Source organism: Microcaecilia unicolor, chromosome 13, assembly GCF_901765095.1.
Source record: "Microcaecilia unicolor chromosome 13, aMicUni1.1, whole genome shotgun sequence".
NCBI classification, from domain to species: domain Eukaryota; kingdom Metazoa; phylum Chordata; class Amphibia; order Gymnophiona; family Siphonopidae; genus Microcaecilia; species Microcaecilia unicolor.
In genome coordinates this window covers 38,456,898-38,478,797 of record NC_044043.1, presented here as the reverse complement: position 1 = coordinate 38,478,797, position 21,900 = coordinate 38,456,898, and the positions used below count along the sequence as shown (strand labels likewise).

At 46.9% G+C, this 21,900-nt stretch overlaps 1 protein-coding gene across 2 annotated transcripts in view; it reads right to left on the bottom strand.

Moving 5' to 3' along the window:
- Positions 1-21,900, bottom strand: part of UBE2G1 (ubiquitin conjugating enzyme E2 G1) — a 126,891-nt gene that overhangs the window by 78,009 nt on the left and 26,982 nt on the right. For both annotated transcript variants that reach the window (XM_030185871.1, XM_030185870.1), the window contains exon 2: positions 6,481-6,583. In XM_030185871.1, the coding sequence (XP_030041731.1) occupies positions 6,481-6,583 (103 nt within the window). The remainder of the gene's footprint in view (positions 1-6,480; positions 6,584-21,900) is intronic.

Below are 21,900 nucleotides of genomic sequence, written 5' to 3'. Positions count from 1 at the left end.
GCATTGTATAAACTTTAGCTAGATTTCACTCTCTGGTCAAGCCTTGCACTCCCTGGGTTGGATGAGAGAGCCATTGTCATCAGGACAACTACTAGATGTAGTGTGGTTGAACCTAGGCCCATAGTTGCAGGATTCCAAAAGAAGCTTTTATGTATGGTTCTCCAGCAGGGCCCTATCGTGCAAAGCAATGCAAATCAAATCAAGATATTAAAATAGAAGAGAAATCCCCAGTTAGCTAAGAAGGAACGCTCATGGCGCTGGACCTCAATCCCAGTTCCTACTGAATGGAAAGCCCAAACACAGAAGGAAACTACTGGACCCCAAAAATCACATGGCCAGATAACACTGTATTAAAGGACAATACATGTTAAGTATGCATGTGCTCTAAAATGTGTTTGTTGCAATAGTGACAAAGTCAACGAGACAAATCATACCATAATAGAGACTAAGATTCCCCAGAATAGACTGCTTCATAAAGGGAAGGTCTGGAAAGATCAGTTAAAAGTTTTTACTGTTAACAGTGCTGGTCTCAGTTTAAATTAAGACCAGTAAGAACATCACATGCCATCCATCAAAAGGAGAAGTGTCTTAAGCCTGATAAATGTTCTTTTTTTTTTTAGTTAGTAACACTGTTCTGAACCAATGGGTGTTACCCCTTCCTACCAGCAGGTGGAGGTAGAGAAAACTGAATTCTGCTAATGACACCTCCGGCATAAGCTAAGGTTCTCCCTGAAACAATTTGTCTGAGCAGTAGGTGGTCCCTTTGTAACCAATATTGTTCAAAGTACTAGGTCAAAGTACTTAAGTAAAAGCAAAGCAAAAAACATTTAAAAAATTTACTTAAGTGAAAGTAAAAATCTTATTTCCTAATACTTTGAGTGAAAAAAAGCACCATAGCTACAATGAATGGAACTTTATTCCAACACCTTTATTGCTCTACAATTCAATTCACTTTGCTTTTAGTAAAACAACATTTTTGAAAAATTATTCAGTCATGCAAGTGTGTTTGAAAGCCATTAAATCTGGCACTGTTAAAAAGGCTTTCAATAACTGCACAGTCTGATAAGTTTCTTCAAATCAGGCCAGGTTACAATATTACTGATGTGTGACTATCTGCAGGTTTTGATCATATAGCAAAGAATACAAATCATTTTTGTCATTATCTGTATTAGTAGTACTAATTCATTATTTGAATCTTTATCTTCGCTATCATCATCAAGCTGTCCAATTACAGAGACAACTTTCCCAAAGTTGGAATCACTGTTGTCATTCTAACAGTTTTTCGTTTGAAGTCAACCTGTTTGAATATCTTCAAGAACTGAAGTAACACCACCAAATGTGTGGGATCCTTTCAGTCCTAAAGCCAGACAAGCAGACTTCCTTTCTAAAGGCTTATCATTCAGTGGACAGTCACCCCAATGTAAACTTTTCCATGAGATGACCAGTCTGTTCACCAAGAACTGCTACCAGCTTCAGCTTCATCTCCGCTTTAAAGTGACCCAACTCATCACTGTTCTGTTTGGTTGGAGACCAGTAACCAGTTCAACACAGGTGATTCCATTGTTCTCACAGGCTATATTCACTGAACAAACAAATTTAAGATGAGATCCACTGTTTGTGTGATGAGCATTGCAATAGCAAAATCCTGCTCCTGGTTTTGCTGTTTTTTTTTTTTTTGTTTACTGAGGAATCGTCATTTACATCTCGCTTCTGCTTTTAAACTGCAAGCATTGGACGTCAGCTGATTAAAAGTAGTAAAAATAAGTGAAATTATTACTTCAGTAAAGTTTTACCCTGCATTTATTTACAAGTAGAAGTGACAAAACTTTTACTTAAGTACATTAACTAGTTGTATTTACTTAGTTACTATACAACACTGTAATGCACCCATGCTCCATCTACCACTGCAGCTGCAATGATAATCAAGCAGGCAAAGCACTCGCTATCCAATATGTCCATATCACGGGAACCCATATGGCTGCCAATCATAAAAAGCACTGAAAAGGAAGCAGAAAGCACACCCAGAACCCTGGGCTGAGGGAAGATTTCAGAAGTGTTGCTGACTGAAGAAAAGAAAAGTATCAGGTAAGAATTTTTCCTCTTTTAGCGTCAGCTCCAGTGTTCTGAACAAATGGGATGTACTGAAGCAGAACTATTGGGGGAAGGAAGACAAGACCCCCCCCCCCCACCCCCCGCCACCAGAATGACAACTATGTCAAAGTCTGAGCAGGCTCTAGCCAGCACATCCAATCTGTAGTTCTTAGCAAAGGAATGAAGTGATGACAGTCGCTGCCCTGCATATCTCCTCAAAGGAGACTGCCCAGGCCTCCACCCAGGAAGCAGCCTGAGCCCTAGTAGAGTGGGATTAGAGCCCCTGAGGCACCGGACAATTCTTGCCAATGTAAATGGACTCAATAACTGCCTTAATCCACTTTGCAATGGAGGCCTTTGAGGATATCCGGCCCTTCTGAGGGCCACAGAAAGGTACAAAGAGGTGATCCGAGAGACTAAAATCATTCATTTCCTTGAGGTACCTGAGCAACATCCTCCAGATCCTCTGGTGGCGATCTATGCACAACAGAGGCCAAACAAGCCTCCTGATTCACATGGGCAGGAACGGTGCCCGGAGGGCCAGATGTGCCATCCCCTTCAGAAACTGAGCTACCTCTTTATGCAAAGCCAGAGAGATGTTCTTCCATCTTCTCCCCCCCTCCGAAATCTGGAGAATGCAGCCACCTGGACCCTCAGGGAGCACAAAAGACTAGCCCCAGTTCCAGGCCCTGCTACAGAAAACCCAGATCAGGAACCTGAGCCCTCCTGGGAGATAGACTGCTCTCCGTGCCAGGATAGTAAACCCAGGATTGTCCATCTCTACTGGCCCTTGGGCAGTGGAAGGGGGTCTTCCGCCAGCAGATGCCGGAGATCCACATACCAAGGTATGCAAGGCCACTCTGACGCCACCAGCAAGACCAGATGAGGATGACGCACAACCCTGAGAAACAAGCAGCCAATGAGAGATTATGGAGGGAAGATATTAAAAAAAGGCTTCACTACTGGCCAAGGCTGTACCAGGGAATCTATCCCCTGACAGGCTGGGTCCCACCAGTGACTGAAAAGGCATTGGTTCTGGATGCCATCAAGTCAAACTGAGGTCCCCAGCGGTCCATAATGAGCTAGCAGGCCTAAAGCCCCAGCTCCCATTCTCTCAGATGCCCCATTCTCTCAAATGCAGGAAAGTGCAAGAACGTCTGCCTGCATATTGTCACTGCCCACAATGTGGGCCACAGAGCCTGCGGATGCGTCTCCCTCACCAACAGACTCTCTGCCTCCATGGCCACCAAACTCCTGGTTCCACCCTGCTTGATATATGCCACCATCATGGCACTGCCCGACATCACTGACCACTTTCCCTTCCAGGAATGACCGAAACACTTGCAGAACCAGACATACCACCTGGGTCTCTAGGAGGGTGATGGACCAGGATGCTTCCAGGCTTGACCAGGTGCTCTGTGCCACATACCCAAGAAAGCGAGCTCCCCAACCAAGAAGACTCGCATCTGTAGTGACCCCAGGGACTCCTCTCAAACAATTCACTGGAATGTCCCCGAGGCCAGACTAATCTTTGCTCTGCATGAGGAGAGAATGATAAAACTCCTGAGAGGCCAGAGCCCACCAGAACAACAGGGTCCGCTGTACAGGGTGTGTGCGAGTCCTTGTCCACAGCACCACCTCCAGAGTCACAACTATGGAGCCCCAGGAGCTGCAGTCCCAGACCATGGGCTACAGAACCTTGCCTCTGAGCCTGCAGCTTCTCCGCCTGTTCCTCCAAAAGGAAAACCATTCCCCTGCTCGTTTCGAAGGAGACTCCCAGGTACTCCAAAACCAGATGGATCGATTTAAAACCCAGCCCAGAGGACTCCAAGAGATGACCTAAGTGGTGGCCTGACTGGCCTCTGCCACTGAATCCGTACGAATCAGACTATCATCCAGGTATGGGTAAACCCGAAACCCCTGGTGCTGAAGATGAGCAAGCAGCAACACGTTTAGAGAATATGCGTGATACCATAACCAGGCCACATGGCAAGGCCTAAAATTGAAAATGCTGCCCCAGCACACAGAAGAGCAGATATCTCCTGTGTTGAACCACAAAGGGAATGGGGAAAATAAGCCTCCATGAGGTTCAAGGAAGTCAGACGTGATGACCGAGCACCAAGTCCACATCTCAAAGTGCTGGACTCTGAGGCAAGCGTTGACTTCCAAGGTTCAAGATGTGCTGAAAGAAGCCACCCTTCTTCGAGACCATGAAATATATGGAGTAACTGTGCAGGCTGTAATCCACTCGTAGAACAGGTTCCAACAGTTCCACATCAGAGATACTGTTCATGATGACAGCCCGGCTCTTTAGATCTGATCTGCAGGGAAAGGTCATGAAGGCATCCTGAACCAGGGGACACTATGAAATTACATGGAAATACTTTTAACACAAATAGGAGGAAATATTTTTTCACTCAAAGACGTTCTGGAACTCGCTGCTGGAGGATGTGGTAACAGCGGTTAGTGTATCTGGGTTTAAAAAAAAAAAAAAAAAGATTTGGACAAGTTCCTGGAGGAAAAAGTCCATGGTCTGTTATTGAGATGGAAATGGGGAAGCCACTGATTGCCCTGGGTTTGGTAGCATGGAATGTTGCTACTAATTGGGTTTCTGCCAAGTACTTGTGACCTGGATTGGCCACTGTTGGAAGCAGGATACTGGGCTAGATGGAATAGCCATACTGAATCAGACCAATGTTCTGACCCAGTCTGCGATGGAGGTTAGTAAAGATAAACATATCTGATGTAGAGCTTTATGGGCATGGCTGAGGTTTGGCTGCTGCCTGGGCAGGCCTGACCATATTTTGCTTGCAGACTAGTGATCTCTGTGGAGTCCAGCAATAGAATTTGAGGGCTGGCAGTCTCGCACAGCACAGGCTGCCTGGTAGTGTTGACAATTCTTTCCTCCCAAAAGGGTCATGGCCTTGCTTACTAATGATGCTTCTTAGCATGTCTGCTCTTCTCCTCCTTTTCCTTTCCCCTAAACACATATTAGAAGGGACTTGAGTATACAGTTTATTGTTATAATTTATAGTTGTGGCCATATATGCCATTGATTTGTCTTGGGTGTCTTCATCAGTATGTTTTATGTGAAGAATGAAGCAGTCCTGCTTTTCTCTATGCTGATTTTAGATTAGGGCTGTCATTTCAATCACGATTAATTAAACAATTAAAGGTATTTTATTTCCCACTGTAGCTCTTTGTAACTCTGGGCAAGTCACTGAACCCACCACTGTATACAATATGTAAAGTTTTGATTGTAAGCTCAGAAAGGTAGTATATCAAATCCCATCCCCCTTCTGTAAAGGACTGAATCTCCCACCCCCAGATCCAACATCTCTTCCCCAAGTCCATTATCTCATTCTTTTCTGGGGTCTAGTATATTTCCCCTCCCCCCATTGTCTAGCACCTCTCCCTCCTTCTCCTCCAAACCCATGAGCAGCACCAAGTTCTTCTTGTGGCTTCTGGAGCTCACTGCCTTGGTCATGGCTTCCATTGGTGACCCGTCCAGTTCTGCTTGTGCTTCTGTAGTTCACACTCCACCTCCCCCCTCTCTCAATATCCCTGATGGTCTACCTTGAAGATAGTCTTCTGCTGATCCCGGGAGTAGCAGCATTGCACATATATTGCCTGTGACCTTTCCAGTGCTTTCCCTCTGGCCCATTCTGCCTCCTATGACATCACTTCCTGTTTCTGCCTAGGAAGGACAAGTCAGAGGGAAAGCATTAGACCAGGCAGTATATGTGCAACACTGCTGCTGGCAAGGATCAACAGAAAACCACCTTTAAAAGGTAGACTGGGGGGGGGGGGGGGGGGGGGGGAATAGAGAATGGAACAGAGCAAAAGATGTTTGGAGGAGATAGGAGACACTGCAATACAGTTCGTTTTTTTAAAATTGCGATTCATGATTTAATGCATTACTCACAGAGTTCACTGGAAGTAAAGTGCAGCCCTAGTTTAGATACAATAAAATCTGTACAAATGACATTTCCTTGTTGCTTATTTTAAGAGTATTCTTATCACACAGATGTACCTGTAGAAGTTAACATCCTTAAACAGAGGATCAGTTTGGGAAGGGAAAGATACAAAAGAAGAGAATAAAAAAAATAAATAAAAATTCCCAGCATCTGAACTTCGTTGTATTATGTCCAATATACTCAGGTTCTTCAGTGTAATCTCCATAAAAATATACAGTATGACTTCTACATAGCTGTTATGTTACACTGATGAACACTATTGTTACAATTTGTAAAAGAAAAATCCTTTACATTAATTATTAGAAGCCATTTATGAATGAAATTTCAGAAAATTACCAAAATTAAGTTGTGTATTGACCCTTTATAAGAACACTTGTCCTTTCTGAAGCAACTTAGCAATGCTTGTACTTACTATAACGTATCTGGAGGACCAATAATAAGAACTTCCCATCGATAAAGATCATTGTCATCTATTAAGCCTGCTGAAAACCCTTCCACTGGATTCTTGTTGAGCTCTGTGTCAAGAAAAACAATGTATTAAACAAAGTTTAATCTGCACACACCAAAAATGACCAGTGCTACCTATTTTTGTACTGCAGTAATCCAAATAGAAGCAAAATTGGGCAAAGACCTGCTAGAAATTTTCATACAAATATACAGCAAACTCACATCTGACAACACAATGCTAAATGTTTCACACTTCATAGCAAGTACTGAAACGGGTAATCACTGGTGTTGGTGAATGTGCATTTTGGATAAATCCAACACAAATTTGAATAGAACCCTAATGAAAAGGGTCAGACAACATCCTATTAAAAACTAACATGACTTAAGAGGAAAATCCATTAAAACAAACTTATAAAAGCTATCCTATAAAAATAGAATAAAAATCTACACCCTTGATATACTAATACAGGTGGGTGCCACCGAGCACCAAGGAATTTTTTTTCTTCAAATCGTGTTGAGGTGTCTGTACTCACTAACCAACCAACATTCTATGCTGCCCTGGACCTGGTTTAATTTTTCTTGAGGTAGCCACATGGCAAAAAAAAATATGTATTTAAAATTGTGCATGCCACAAGATAGCAAATTCACCCCATGTGCATGCGCTGTGTGGTCAGGGTTTCTGCTCAAGTTAACACATGTTGAAACTTTCTGCACTGGTATCCCAAAGTAAACCCCAGTTAAACCTGTGTTAATGGTGCGGTAAGATTTTGACATCAGCCCTTTGGTTCTCTCACCCCACCACACCCCCTGACTATCTACCCTGTACAAGTTCCCTTAGCTGGGGAAATAGCCTTTGTTGTCCCCATCTACCCCTTCCACACATCCTCTACCTCATCTCTGCTTCCATTTAACTTTCAAAACAATACGTTAGCATTTAACTTTCAAAAAGGACACTATGATAAAATGAAAAGAACAGTGGGAAAAAAAAAGCAACTTAGAGGAGCAGTTGCAAAGGTCAAAAATTTAAAATCGGGCATGGATGCTGTTAAAAAAATACCATCCTGGAACCCAAGCCAGTTTTCCATATATTAAAAAAGGATGAAAGAAGGCCAAAGCCGACATGGTTGAGGTGAAGGAAGCTATTAGAGCTAAAAGAAAATCCTTCAGAAAATGGAAGAAGGATCCGACTGAAAATAATAAGAAACAGCATAAGGAATGGAAAGTCAAATGCAAAGTGCTGATAAGGAAGGCAAAGAGAGACTTTGAAAAAAAGATTATGCTGGGGCAAAAAACACATAGTAAAAACCTTTTTTAGGTATATTAGAAGCAAGAAGTCAGCAAAAGAATCAGTTGGACCACTAGATGACCGAGGGGTAAAAGATGCTCTCGGGGAAGACAAAGCCATAGTGGAGAGATTAAATGAATTCTTTACTTCAGACTTCACCGAAGATGATTTGGGAGAGATACCGGTGCCAGAAATGGTATTCAAAGCTGATGAGTCAGAGAAACTGAATCAAATCTCTGTATACCTGGAAGATGTAATGGGGCAATTTGACAAACTGAAGAGTAGCAAATCGCCTGAACTAGATGGAATTCATCCCAGAGTACCGACAGATTACTTGTAGAACTATTGTTAGTATGTAATTTATCTTTAAATCAAGCATGGTACCAGATTGGAGGGTGGCCAATGTAACGCCGATTTTTAAAAAGGGTTCCAGAGGTGATCCAGGAAATTATAGACCGGTGAGCTCGACGTTGATTACAATGGTAGAGATTATTATAAAGAACAAAATTACAGAGCCTATTCAAAAGCATGGATTAATGAGAAAGCCAACATGGATTTAGTGAAGGGAAATCTTGCCTCACCAATCTACTATATTTCTTTGAAGGTGTGAACAAAACATGTGGATAAAGGTTAGCCAGTTGATATTGTGCATCTGGATTTTCAAAAGGCATTTGACAAAGTACCCCATGAAGGAACATGCCATTTTGGCAAGCCCAATGCCACATCCGGACAGCCTGACACAGAGGGCGTGATCAGGTGCTCCCCTGCTTGTTGGTGTAATACATTCAAACCTGATTGACTGTTTGAACTAGAATAATTTGACAAGACAGCTGACCTCTTAAAGCCTTTAGAGCGTTCCAGATCGCTCGAAGCGCCAGGAGGTTGATCTGAAGATTTGTTTCCTGGGAGGACCAAGCACCTTGAGTGTGAAGCCCATCTACATGAGCTCCCCAACCCAGGAGAGATGCATCCGTCGTCAACACTTTTTGAGGCTGAGGAATTTGGAATGGAAGTCCGAGTCAAGTTGGATCGAATTGCCAACCACTGAAGAGAGCGTACAAGCTCTGGGGACACTCAGACGACATCTTCTAGACTCCCCGTGGTTTGACACCACTAAGAAGCCAGGATCCATTGAACAGATCTCGTGTGAAGACATGTCATGGGTGTAACGTACACTGGAAGCCATGCGGCCCAGGAATCCCAACATCTGCTGAGCTGTGACCTGCTGAGAGGCATGAACCTTGGACGCTAGTGAGACAAGATTGTCTGCTTGCATCTCCAGGGGGTAGGCTCAAACCCTCTGCGTGTCAAGCAGGGCTCCTATAAACTCCAATCGCAGAACAGGGTGCAGATGGAACTTGGGGTAGTTTAAAATGAAACCTAGTATCTCGAGCACCCGAATAGTCAGCCGCATGGACTCCCGAGCACTGTCCTCCAAGGTGCTCTTTACCAGCCAATCAAGATATGGGAACACATGAACTCCCAGTCTGCATAGTGATGCTGTAACTACCACTAGACACTTGGCGAAAACATTGGGAGCCAACGCGAGGCCAAAAGGCAACAAGCAATACTGAAAGTTATGTGCTCCCAGTCAAAATCAAAGATACTTCCTGTGGGCTGAAATATCGGGATGTGAGTATATGCATCCTTTAAGTCCAGAGAGAATAACCAATCATTTTTCTGAATCACTGGAAGAAGGGTGCCCAGGGAAACCATTCTGAACTTTTCTCAGACTAGAAATTTGTTCAGGGCCCTCAGTTCTAGGATGGGACACGTCCCCCCTGTCCTATTCTGCACAAGGAAGTACCTGGAATAGAATCCCTGTCCCCTTCGTGGAACGGGTTCAATCGCATAGGCCTTTAGAAGGGCTGAGAGTTCCTCTGCGAGTACCTGCCTGTGCTGAGACATGAATGAATGAGCTCTCGGTGGACAATTTGGAGGTTTGGAGAATCAATTGAGGGCGCACCTGAGAGGGCCTATTTGAAGAACCCACCAGTTGGAGGTTATGCCACCTGGTGAAAACATTTTATCCTCCCCCGACTGGCAAGTCGTCCGGGACGGACACTTTACTGCGGCTATTCTCTGTTGGAGCCAGTCAAAAGCTCATCCCTTGCTTTGACTGGGGAGCAGCAGGGGCTTTAAGTGTATGCTGTTGATGTGAACGAGTGTGATGAGGCTGAGCTTGAGTAGGCAGGTAAGCCAAAGGAGTATACCTACGCTGAGATGGGCTAAGCCTGAGTGGGCTGACAAACCAGAGTGTACCTACGCCTAGAACAGTAGTAGGGACCACTCCTTGGCTTGCCAAAAAACCTCCTAGATGAGTAGGTGGATGCAGAAGGTTATCAGTGTGTATCTTGATTTGGTCAGCGACCTCCTCTCCAAAAAGGTTATCCCCCCAGCAAGGGGCATCAGCTAACCTATACTGAACATAATGTTCCAAGTCAGAAACACACAGCCATGAGATTATGTGCATTGCTATACTTTGAGCAGAGATCCTGGATGTGACATCAAAAGTGTCGTAAGTGCCCCTGGCCAAGAATTTTCAACATGCCTTCTGCTGCTTGACCAACTGGCAAAAAGGCTCAGCCTGCTCCAGAGGGAGTGCATCAACCAAGACTGACAGTTCTCTCACTGAATTCCACAAGTAAACACTCTTGAAGAGCTGGTAAGACTGTATACGGAAGATCAGCATTGAAGCCTGGTACATATTCCTCCCAAAGAATCCAGGGTTCTAGCTTCTATGCCTGGGGGGCACCGAGGCATAATCCCTAGTACTCCTGGCTCTTTTGAGAGTGAATTCCACCACCAAAGAATCACGAGGCAACCGAGGCCTTACAAACCCAGGTTCACTGTGGATCCGATACTGGGTGTCAATCTTCTTGGGCACGACAGGGACCGACAGAAGGAACGCCCAGTTCCTGATGAGGACTTCCTTGAGTACCTCGTGGAGAGGTGCAATCACAGCTTCCTTAGGAGGAAATGTGTAGTCCAGGACTACTACTACTACAACTTATTTCTATAGCGCTACAAGGCATACGCAGCGCTGCACACCATACACAAAAAGACAGTCCCTGCTCAAAGAACTTACAATCTAGATAAGACAGGCAGACAGACACACAGAACAATTAAGGGCAGGGGAATAAAGAGGTGAGGATAAAAGGACCTCAACCATCTTAGCCCTGGGCTCATCCTCCACCTCTAAAGAAAATGGAATGGCATTGGCCATTTCCTTGACAAAAGATGGGAATGAAAGGCTCTCTGGCGGAGACCATCTCCTTTCAGGTGGTGGGGAGGGTTCAGAGGGGATCCCATAAGATTCATCTGAGGAAAAAGTATCTGGGATCTTCCTCCGACTCCCAGCAGCGCTCCTCCTCGGTGTCTGACAGTATCTCCCAGTAGGATGTCCGAGACCGAACCTGCCTTGATGCCGAGTATCCATGTTGAGAAGCTGGCTCCCGTCTCGACTCCAGTGAAGCTTCCTCCACTGATGTCGAGGGGGTGCCGACTTGGGTGGCAGTGACACCGGGGCCAAAAGAGACACCGGCGTAAGCACCACAGGCTAAGGCCAGGCCAGGATGCGCTCGTTGAGGGCTAACACTGGGAAAAGCTAGAGTGCTGGATGAGGCGCAGGTTGCAGAAGCGCTGGGGTCGATATGAGAGCAGGATCTCGGCTGCTTGGAGACAGTCGCATCGGCACTTCCTGTATGGAGGGAGAGCGGTCCTCCCAGTGCTGATGCTTCTCGCGTGCTGAATCCTTCAATATCCCGGAGCTCCCAGCACCATGTGTCAAGGGTGACAGATGACTATGCTTCTTGGCTTTCGCACAAAGCATGTCACCCAGACTCCTTGGTGCCGAGGATGACGTGAAATTCTTACGTCGCCTCAGGGTCGGGTCTGATGGACAGTCCTGGGGGGCCTGCACAGCAGGAGGCCTCAAGACAGGTGGAGGCACACTCGACACCTCACTGCTCCCAGTGTTTAAGAGTCTCGAAACAATAATGCTTACTGACACTCCTGATGCTGGTGCGATGTGGGGACTTGACTCCAAAAATCTTCTCTCATTGAGCTCTCACTAAACCTGGGTCCTCTTCTTCATGCGAAGACAGAGAATACAGTTAACAAGGCTATTGTCAGGCCCAAGACACTGCAGACACCAAGAATGGGTGTTCTTTCCCAAGATTGTCCGACTGCACCGGATACAGTGCTTGAAGTCACTTGGAGCCTTCGTGGACATGAACAGGAAGACCTCATCAGTCAAATTAAATGACTCAATGGTGCCTAAAAAGGGCAAAAGCACGAAAAAAAAAAAAAAAGAAGAGGAACCTGACCGGAGTCAGGGCCTACAAACGGCCTGTGACATCAAATAAGAAAGAAAACAAACCCGAGCAAGTGTCACGAAAAAAAAATAAAGGACGTGTTTTAAATGGAGAAAATTTTAAAAATAGGAAAGAAAATACCTGAAAGGCACTCAAAGCTCTTTGGAGCTGGGCAAGTGAGGAGAGGACCGAAAAAATGCACCTTCTCCTCACGCGGAAAGAAAAGAACCGAGACCGTGTCTGTGCAATGGGCGGGAAGGCACTCATGCATGCGTGGTGGAGTGCAGCTCTTGTTTCACAAAGCTCTACTTTTTTTTTTTTTTAACTTTGGCATAAATACCAGACCAGGCAATGCGGATCTGCATCTACTCATTTGTGAGAATATGGAAGCCTGCTTGTCCTCGGAGAAAAGGACTTCCAGTGGTGTGGCACAAAAAAAAAAATTAAGAGGCGGCGAAAGCGGGCCCGCCGCCCACAGCTAATAATAGCTTCCAAGGTAAGTAACCCCAGGTACAGTCTGTGTGCAGGTGAAAGGGGAACCAGCCAACAGGAGTGCCTGGGAGCTCTGGAAATGAGAACTCTCCTGTGAAAGCAAAACTATTACATGCCATGAAGGTCCTAAAAGGGACAGTCGACTCCAGAAAGTCCAGGGTAAGAGAAAGGAAACTCCACATCTAGAGGAAGATTATGGAAACAGAACCCACTGCCTGTGCCATAAAGGCAACTAGTAACAGCCTTAGCCGTGCCAAGATGAACCAGCAGAGGCCAGACGGTGAGTATTGCCCGATATCTGGCTGGAGCTTGCCTGAAGATTCTAAGGGAATATCCACAGAGGAATAGGACAACAGTAACTGAGTTAGGCCTGGAGCCTGAATCGAACTGTTTGTGCTGCCAATGCTAAGCAAGCTGAATTGATCCTGTCAGCAAGAACAGCGGCATGCTGCAGAGAACCAGAAACTGTGAACTACAATTGTGTGGCTTGGCGCACTGGGGATCCCCAAGAGCCAAGCCTCTAAGGAAGAGGGGGCCACAAAATCTTGATCTCCCGCAACCTAGAGGCAAGAAGACTCAAGAAGGGAAAATTACCTTGGTAATTTTCTTTCCTTTAGTCACAGCAGATGAATCCATTGACTGATGGGTTGTATCTGCCTACCAGCAGGTAGAGATAGAGAACACTGAAAGACACAGTGACTCTGGACGGCTAGCCCCTTCCGCCTCAGTATATGAAATGTCCAAAGCAGAGTGAATAAGAAAGGCAATATAACAAACTTTCCTCACAGTGAACAAACGCCCCAGAACCGGAGCAATAACCAAACAAAGGAGGGACGATATCAACCTCCTGCAATAGAACAGCATGTAGAAACTCTGAGAACTTGCCTTCAATTCCTCCCGAGGAGCTACAATATTTGCATGAAAGATCTGAACAAAAAAACAAAAGTCAGACAGGGAGGGATCATGGATTCATCTGCTATGACTAAAGGATAGAAAATTACCAAGGTAAGAACCTAATTTTCCCTTCCTTGTCATCAACAGCAGATGGGATGTACAAAAGCACTCCCTACAGAGGGTGGGAACAGGCAACTCCGCGAGCAAGTACTTGCGCACCAAAATGCGCATCCAGCTTCACTGCAACATCTAGCCTGTAATGCCGTACAAACGAGAGCTGAGAAGTCCAAGTAGCCGCACGACAGATCTCATGAAGAGAAAGAACACCCATCTCAGCCCACGAGGAGGAAATTGCTCTAGTGGAATGTGCTTTAAACGCTTCAGGAGGAGACCGTCCTGAAAGCAGATACACAGAAAAAATGACTTCCCTGAACCAACGGGCTATAGTGGCCTTAGATGCCGGCCCCCCCGCGTCGAGGACCTGTCAACAATACAAAGAGGTGAGCAGAAGTCCTGAAGTCATTTGACATCTGTAGATACTGCAACAGAGCCCTGCGTACATCCAAAGGACGCAATTGCCCAAAGGAATCCGGAAAGTCCTCCCTAGAAAAGGAAGGTAGAAAAATGGGTTGGTTCAGGTGAAATGCTGAAACCACCTTAGGCAGGAAGGAAGGCACTAAACGTACTGTTACCCCCGAGCACTGTAGAAAAGGATCCCGACAGGAAAGCACCTGACACTCAGATACGCGTCATGGCCACCAAAAGGACTATCTTGAGAGTCACATCCTTTCCAGAAGCTCACTGAAGTGGCTCGAAAGGCGAACACTGAAGAGCCTTAAATACCAGCCCCAGGTTCCAGGCCGGACATGGCAACCACACAGGAGGACAAAGCCGAAGCGCCCCTCTGAAAAAAAAAATTGGACAATGTCCGGAAGAGCAGCAAGGGACAAGTCAGAGACCTTCCCTCGGAGCATGCCAATGGTGTCACTTGATCCCAAAAGGAATTGTAAGCCAGGCCTTTTTGCAAGCTGTCCTGCAAAAATTTCAGGACCGATAACGACTGTAGCCCGCGTGGGTATGATCGCTTTTGAAATACACCACGCCTCAAACTTGCGCTAGATCCGAGCAAAAGCTGCGGAGGAAGACCGCTTGCGGCCTGCAAGAGAGTGGAGATGACCTTGTTAGAGAAGCCCTTGTCTCTCAATTGAGCCCTCAAGAGCCAGGCCGTAAGGCCAAATTGGCAGGGATCCTCCATATTCACTGGACCCTGAACCATCAGGTTCGGCACCAGAGTCAAAGGAAGTGGAGCCTCCACCAGCATCCGACGGAGATCCGCGTACCATGGACGCCTTGGCCAATCCGGAGTGATGAGAATCACCAATCCTCAGTGAAGTCGAATCCGCAGAAGGACTCGCCCTATCAAGGCCCAAGGCGGGAACACATACAGAAGGCCCGAGGGCCAGAATCGGGAGTCCCCCATTTGGCACATATCTGAAGAAAAACTTCTGCCAGTTCCCATTCCGCCGGGTCGATTTGATGTCTGCAGAGAAAATCTGCTTGCACATTGCTCTGAACCGCTATTTGAGCAGAGGACAGCAGAAGCCAGTGGAGCTTGGCCCATAGGAAAATCTGAGCAGCCTCTGCGGCCATGGCCCTGCACTGAGTGCCGCCCTGACGACTGATGTAGGCCACTGCTGTCGTATAGTCTGACAGCACCTGGACAGGAAGCCTCTTCAGAGTCTTGTGGAAGGCCAGCAGAACCTGAAATATCACTCAGTTCCAAGCGATTGATGGACCTCCAGCTTCCACGTGTGTCCACTGACCCTGAGCATAGCTTCCCCGGCAATGAGCTCCTCAGCCCGAAAGGCTGGCATCCGTTGTCACCAGGCACCAAGAAGGAAGAGCAAGCGGCATTCCCAGTCACTGCCTCTAGAGATCCACCAATCTGTACTGTGCTTGGAATTCCTGGAAAATCGGAGACCATTGCTGAAACAGAACAATCTGCAGCAGCCTCATGAGAGCTCTCGCCCAGGGAACTACCTCCACGGTGGCAGTAATCGACCCCAGGAGCTAAACAAAGTTCCAAGCTCGAGGGTGAGGCATCCGCAGAAGCAGACGGACCTGATTCTGAAGCTTGCATCGCCTGAGGTCGGGGAGAAATACAAACCCCGAGGCTGTGTCTAACCGGACCCCCAATACTCGAAAGCCTGAGAGGGGGCAGGTGACTTTTGGGCAAATTGATCACCCAGAGTCTGACGAACCGCTATACCTCTGGTCGGGGCGAGACGGCTTTCATCTGCCGAATCCGCCCTGATGAGCCAGTTGTCGAGATACGGGTGAACTCTGACACCCTCTCGCCTGAGAAAGGCAGCTATCATCATCATCACCTTGGAAAAGGCACGGGGAGCTGAGGTGAGGCCAAAAGACAAGGCCCGACACTGGAAAAGTTGGCTCAAAACTGCCAAGTGGAGACACCGCTGATGCGGAGGACAAATAGGAATGTGCAATACGCTTCTTTGTGGTCCAGCGATGTGAGAAACTCTCCTGGCCGAACCGCCGCAATGACGGAGCGCAGGGCTTCATGCAAACGTGTCGCACTCTTAGGGCCTCATTGACTCTTCATAAGTTGAGGATCGGTCTGAAAGGCCCGCCTTTTCGAGGGGCCACAAAATAAATAGAGTAGCGACTGCAGCCGTGTTCGGCGGGAGGCACCGGAACAACCGCTCCGAGCTGCAGCAAGACTTGCAAGGTCTCCTCTACCACCACCCGGTAGACGGCAGCGCTGCATCGGGACTCCATAAAAACGTCTCCCACCGGGGCACCGAATACCAATTGGCAGCCCTCTCTGATCAGGTCCAGGACCCACTGATCTGAAGAAATTGAGGTCCACTCCTCAATGAAGAGGGAAAGATGACCCCCTACTGCAGGAATCGACGAGAGGACCAGCGTCCCATCATTGTGGAGGACGCCCCTGAACTCCCGGCCGTTGGCCGGCCACTGCGGAACGAGAGTCCAAGTGAAAGGAGTTCCTCTGCTGAAAATGGGCATGTAAAGAAAACCCAGCAGAGCGCTCCGGGCAAACCTGCGAGCTTCGCGGAAACGTGGCCTGGAAGAGTAGGGAAAAACAGCTTTTGGAAGAAGGCCACGGCCTATCCTCAGGTAACCGCTGGGACTTGGATTCCCCTAGGTCTACCACAATCTTCTCCAATTCCTCACCAAATAACAGAAGGCCCCAAAGGGTAACCTCCCCAGCCTCTGCTTAGAGGCCATGTCAGCCGCCCAATGCCGCAGCCAAAGAAGGCAGCGGGCAGCAACCGCCACAGACATCTGCCTAGCTGCAGCTCTGAGCAGATCATAAAGGGCATCAGCCCCAACAGACAGGGCTGACTCCATACGCGGGACAACCTCAGAAAAGGGAACCCGCACCATCCTCGGGCAAAACACCCGCCTGTTGTAACCAGGAAGACAGGCACGGGCTGCATAGGAACTGCAAATCGCCACCCTTAAGGAAAGACACAAGATGTAAAAGGACCGCCTCAGCGCAGATTCTAGCCGCCGATCCTGCATATCTTTCAAAGCGACCCCTCTCTCCACTGGGAGAGTGGTCTTTAAAGTCACAGCTGTGACCGACGCATCCACTTAAGGCATCCCAAAAGGAGCCAAGTGATCCTCACTCAGAGGGTAAAGCTGACCCATAGCCCTGGCAACCTTAAAAGGCCCATCAGGGTCAGCCATTGAGCAGAAATACGCTCTTGGATGGAGTCATGCACTGGCAAAGACCGAGAAGGCTTCTTAGTACTAGCCATCCTAAGATTAACAGATGAGGCATCGCCCTCGGCCAGACCTTCAATAGGGCCAGTAAGGCGTCAGAAATGAGAGCTGGCAGCTCGTCGCGGTGGAAAATCCGTACCGCTTTAGGATCATCCAAATCCTGTGGCAAACCAGAGCCCTCATCTGGATCATCCGTCCATAAGGGCCTATCAGACTCCTCAGAATCCCCACAGCCTGCCAGAGGGGGAAAAACGGAGATGTGCCACCCTCAGACGGGGAATTTACCCGTCTACGTTTAGCGTCAGTCCAACGCTCGGGGGAAGAAGGAAATTCCGCAGCCAACACGGGGCTATCAAAACCTGGAGGGAATCCAGTCTGCAATGCAGTGTCAGACGCTTCCGGCAGAGTCCTTTTTAACATAAAAGGCTTTATGCATCAGCAGCCCAAATTCAGGGGCGAAACACTCACCCTGGCCCTCCGCCCCCGAATTAAGAGAAGCGGAGGAAGGAGCTCCTCTAGCAGCCTCGGAAAGAGGCGTCCCCCTGCATCCAACTCCTCCGAAACCGCGAGGGTCGAGTCATGCGGTGCTGTCAAAATGGCGCCCGCTGTCAGCTCCATCGAGCGGGAAGAATCACCGCTCGCCATGCCCCTACTAGCACGGGCGTCTAAGGAGCACGTACTGCAAAGCCCCTCTGCTGACCTGCATTTACCACAGCGAGAGCAGCGCTTAATGCCTTCAGTAGCTGTCGCCCGACTGGACGGAAATATAGAAATAAAATGGCGGCTTCGCACCAAAACTTACCCCGCACAGAACACTGTCCACAGGAACGTCCCCGGAGGTACGCACCACTCTCACCTCAGAAGACCGAGTCAACGAGCTCCGGTCAAGCTGCACAGAACCAGAATCTCTGGAGAAAGCCTCAGAACAGCAACGCTGATAAAGCGCACACTTTTTTTTTTTTTATACTGTGAGGAAAGTTGGAGGCAGGCACCAAATGAGGGACTGCAGGAGGATGGGGATATGGGGTAAGGCAGGGACAGGGAACAAAACCAAGTATGCCTTCAAAGTGGGCACCACCAGCCACAACACCCCCACTCTACTGGCAAAGCACAGGAGCCTCCCCAGGCAGAAATCCAGGAGCTGCTAAAGCGACGTCCACACCTGCTGGGAGATAGAGATATACTGAGGCGGAAGGGGCTGGCCGTCCAGAGTCCCTCTTCAGCTAGCCATAATTGTTCGGCCATAATTGTTGCCATTCCTTGTCATCAACAGCAGATGAATCCATTAACTGATGGGTTGTATCCGATTCATCTGCTGTTGATGACAAGGAATGGCAACAATTATGGCCGAACACCTAGAAAAAGTTAAGTTCACCAAAGGAGGCACAGGGTAAAGGCTAGCTGAAGAGGGATCCAAGGTCGAACACTCTGCCAGCTGCAAGTGTCGAGAAGTGGCCAAAGTACCAGCACTGACCTGTATGCTTGCACATTGGTGCAAAGCAGGAGAGATGACCAATAGTAACTGCAGAGTGTGGAAAGAGTGAAGGGGTTGGAGAGGAGCAATGCAGTATATTAAATACAACTGAACAGAACAATGTCAGAAGGAACGTGGGTGGATAAAGCTGCAACTACAAATATCAACTGCCAAGCCCAGAGCATCAAACCTAATGTCAGCATGCACCCTGGCTACTTTTGTCCATGAGTCAGTATTCTGGTTTCCTTACAGAAGTTTTATGCATAACAAAATACTATTCAAAAAAGTCACAAGATTGAGATACTTACTGTTCAGGCAACACGTTGACTGTCAGTCCAATATTCAATCAATCACATACAAAATATTTAAATGGCCCACACTGAAGCTTTTTAAAGCAGAAGCACTTCCTGCAGATATTCCCCTCCCCCATTAAAAAAATATTCCCTCATTTATAAGAAAATTCAGGATTGTCATTTTTATAATATTTAATGCCTGGGGTTTGCTGTACCTCAGTTTATGCCCTGTAAATTGCAAGGCTTCTACGCCTTCCCTCTTATAGCCAAAGATTAACATTGTAGAAGATCTTGTAAGGGCACTCATTTGAGAAAAGTTGAATAAGAACTGCTATTTTGACCAAACTGAGTATCTAGCACTCTGTTGTAGTAATGTACAATTGGGTACAGTATTTTTTTTTCCTAATCCTGGAAGGCTCACCATACAATATAAGGGGGCTTTGATGTGATGTGCACCTGGAACCTTTTATGTAAAGTCTACTGCTGTGTCCCCTAGGCAGGGCTGGTCTTAGGCAGAGGCAACCGAGGCAACCGCATAGGGCCCCGCGCAGCGCGCCTCAACTCTGCCTCTCTGACCAGCCCCCCGCTCGGACCACATTATGATTTGATCCCGCTCGGCCGCTCCGGAGCCCACCCCCCGCTGAGCCCGTCAGTTCCCGCCTCCCCGGACCCCGACAGTTGCAGCGATGGCCCCGGCCCCTGACAGACAGTTGCAGTGACGGCTCACCCCAGCTTTTCACTTCCCGCTCAATGTCCCGCCTTCTGATGATGAGGTATTTCCGATTTCCGCGAGGGCGGGGGAAGGGGGGGGGGTGTCATTGAGCAGGAAGGGAAAAGCCTGGTCGGAGGTGAGCCATCGCCATCCCTGGTGCGAGTGCGACTTAAAATAAAGGAAGTGGAGGAAATCAGCCTTTTATTTTTTAGCACCTTCTTTGTTGAATAACCTGCCCTCGGAACTTAGATCTGAGCTCTTCCTTCCATGTTTTAAAATCCTGTTGAAGAACAAGACCTATTACTTTCAACTGACTTTCAGTTGGCCTCCAGATTGAGCATTTTGTTGTCCCCTCTCTAATATAGCAATTGAAGCTTTGTTACTTATGATTTTAACTTATTGTATGATTGAATCACTTGTTGAATTTGTCTTTCCTATCCTAAATTGGAGTTCTTTTCCTTGCTATATTCTTCTTATTGTAAACCGCTTTGACCTTCATAGACAAGTTGGTATATCAAGTACCAATTAAACATTAAACAATGTGGTCCCACAGGGAACTCAGCTACATTAGTGGGTCCCTGTAGAAAGGTTAAGCTAAGCAAAGCAGATCAGGGTGCACCCTTGTGCTACAGCGCCCCCCTTGGGAGGTCGTTGAAATGATTGCTCCAAATTCTTTAATAACGAGACCCCCTTGTGGCATAAGTTCAAATGAGGGGCCCCACAAACAAAATTTTGTTAAGGCTCTCATGGTGGTGGTGGTGTCAACAGGAATGCCACCTATCTCCCAACCCCCACCCCACCCCCCAGCCCTTTATTTTCGTTATGAGAATTGGAACTACTAATTGTAGTGGACTTGAACTGAATAATTTTTTTTTTTTTTTGGGGGGGGGGGGGGGGTTCATGATAGCATTGTGCTTATTATTTCAAATCAGTTTTTTTGTACAAGTTTAGCTTCATTTGTCTTTATTTGAAATTTCATAAATAAAAAATTTTCTAAAAATGGAATAATCTTTTCAATGGGGTGGCGCCCCACCAAATTGGTCTGCATAGGGCCCTGCACTTGCTAAGACCGGCCCTGCCCTTAGGCTGTCCCACTGCTCTGCTGGGATGTCTGTGGCCAGTCTGGTAGGATTGCTGGCCCCCCAGGCATCCCAATGGCTTGTTTTGTGCCTTTTTCTTTTGGACTTAGATGCACTAAGCACAAAAATGTCTGAAATAGGGAGATTTTCAAATATAAAAGGTAAATGTTTTTCTGGTTAGAAAATGACCATGTTTGGCACTGGATTTTTGGACATTTTTTGCAAGATGTCCAAAATCAGATTTGGACGTATCAAAAATGCCCCTTCATGTCTCCAAGCTGAAACTGAAAATATTGAAGAAAGGTTTGAATTGCAAATGAATCGCATTTAGAGAGCAGAATCACATTGCACAGCAGGAGGAATGCACAGACATGGATACATGTGTTTGGGCCCCATAAGTCCAGAATAAGAAGCTCCTTGACTGACTGCCTGAAGACCTGTGCATGAAGCTTGAGGATGGTATCCAGGCTGATGGTATGGTCTCTTTTCTAACAGACAACTTTTTTGTCTACAAAATTCCAAGCGATGTATAACGAGTAAAAGTGAATTGATTTTTCTCTCTTTCAAAAAGTACAGAGACCAGGGGACACAATAAAATTATGTGGGAATACTTTTAAAACAAATAGGAGGAAATATTTTTTCACCCAAAGAATAATTAAGCTCTGGAATTCATTGCTGGAGGATGTGGTAACAGCAATTAGCATATCCTAGTTTTAAAAAGGTTTGGATAAGTTCCTGGAGGAAAAGTTCATATTACTAACTTTGCTACTAACTTTGGCCACTGTTGGAAACAGAATACTTGGTTAGACGGACCATTGGTCTGACCCAGTATAGCTATTATGTTCTCGTGACCAAGTTTACAGAAGGAACGGTTTCCTGACCTACTACAGCTGGAGATTAAGGGTGGCAAGCACAAGGCACACAGTTTCTCATTAGGGACTGCAATTGGCATCATTGTGCATTTTCGATTGTGAAAACGCTGAGCATTATATTTTAAACCACAGCTATAGCATTGATGTGTTGAACTGACCTCCGAGGCAGGTGTGGTTTCACGCCAAAACACAGCCTG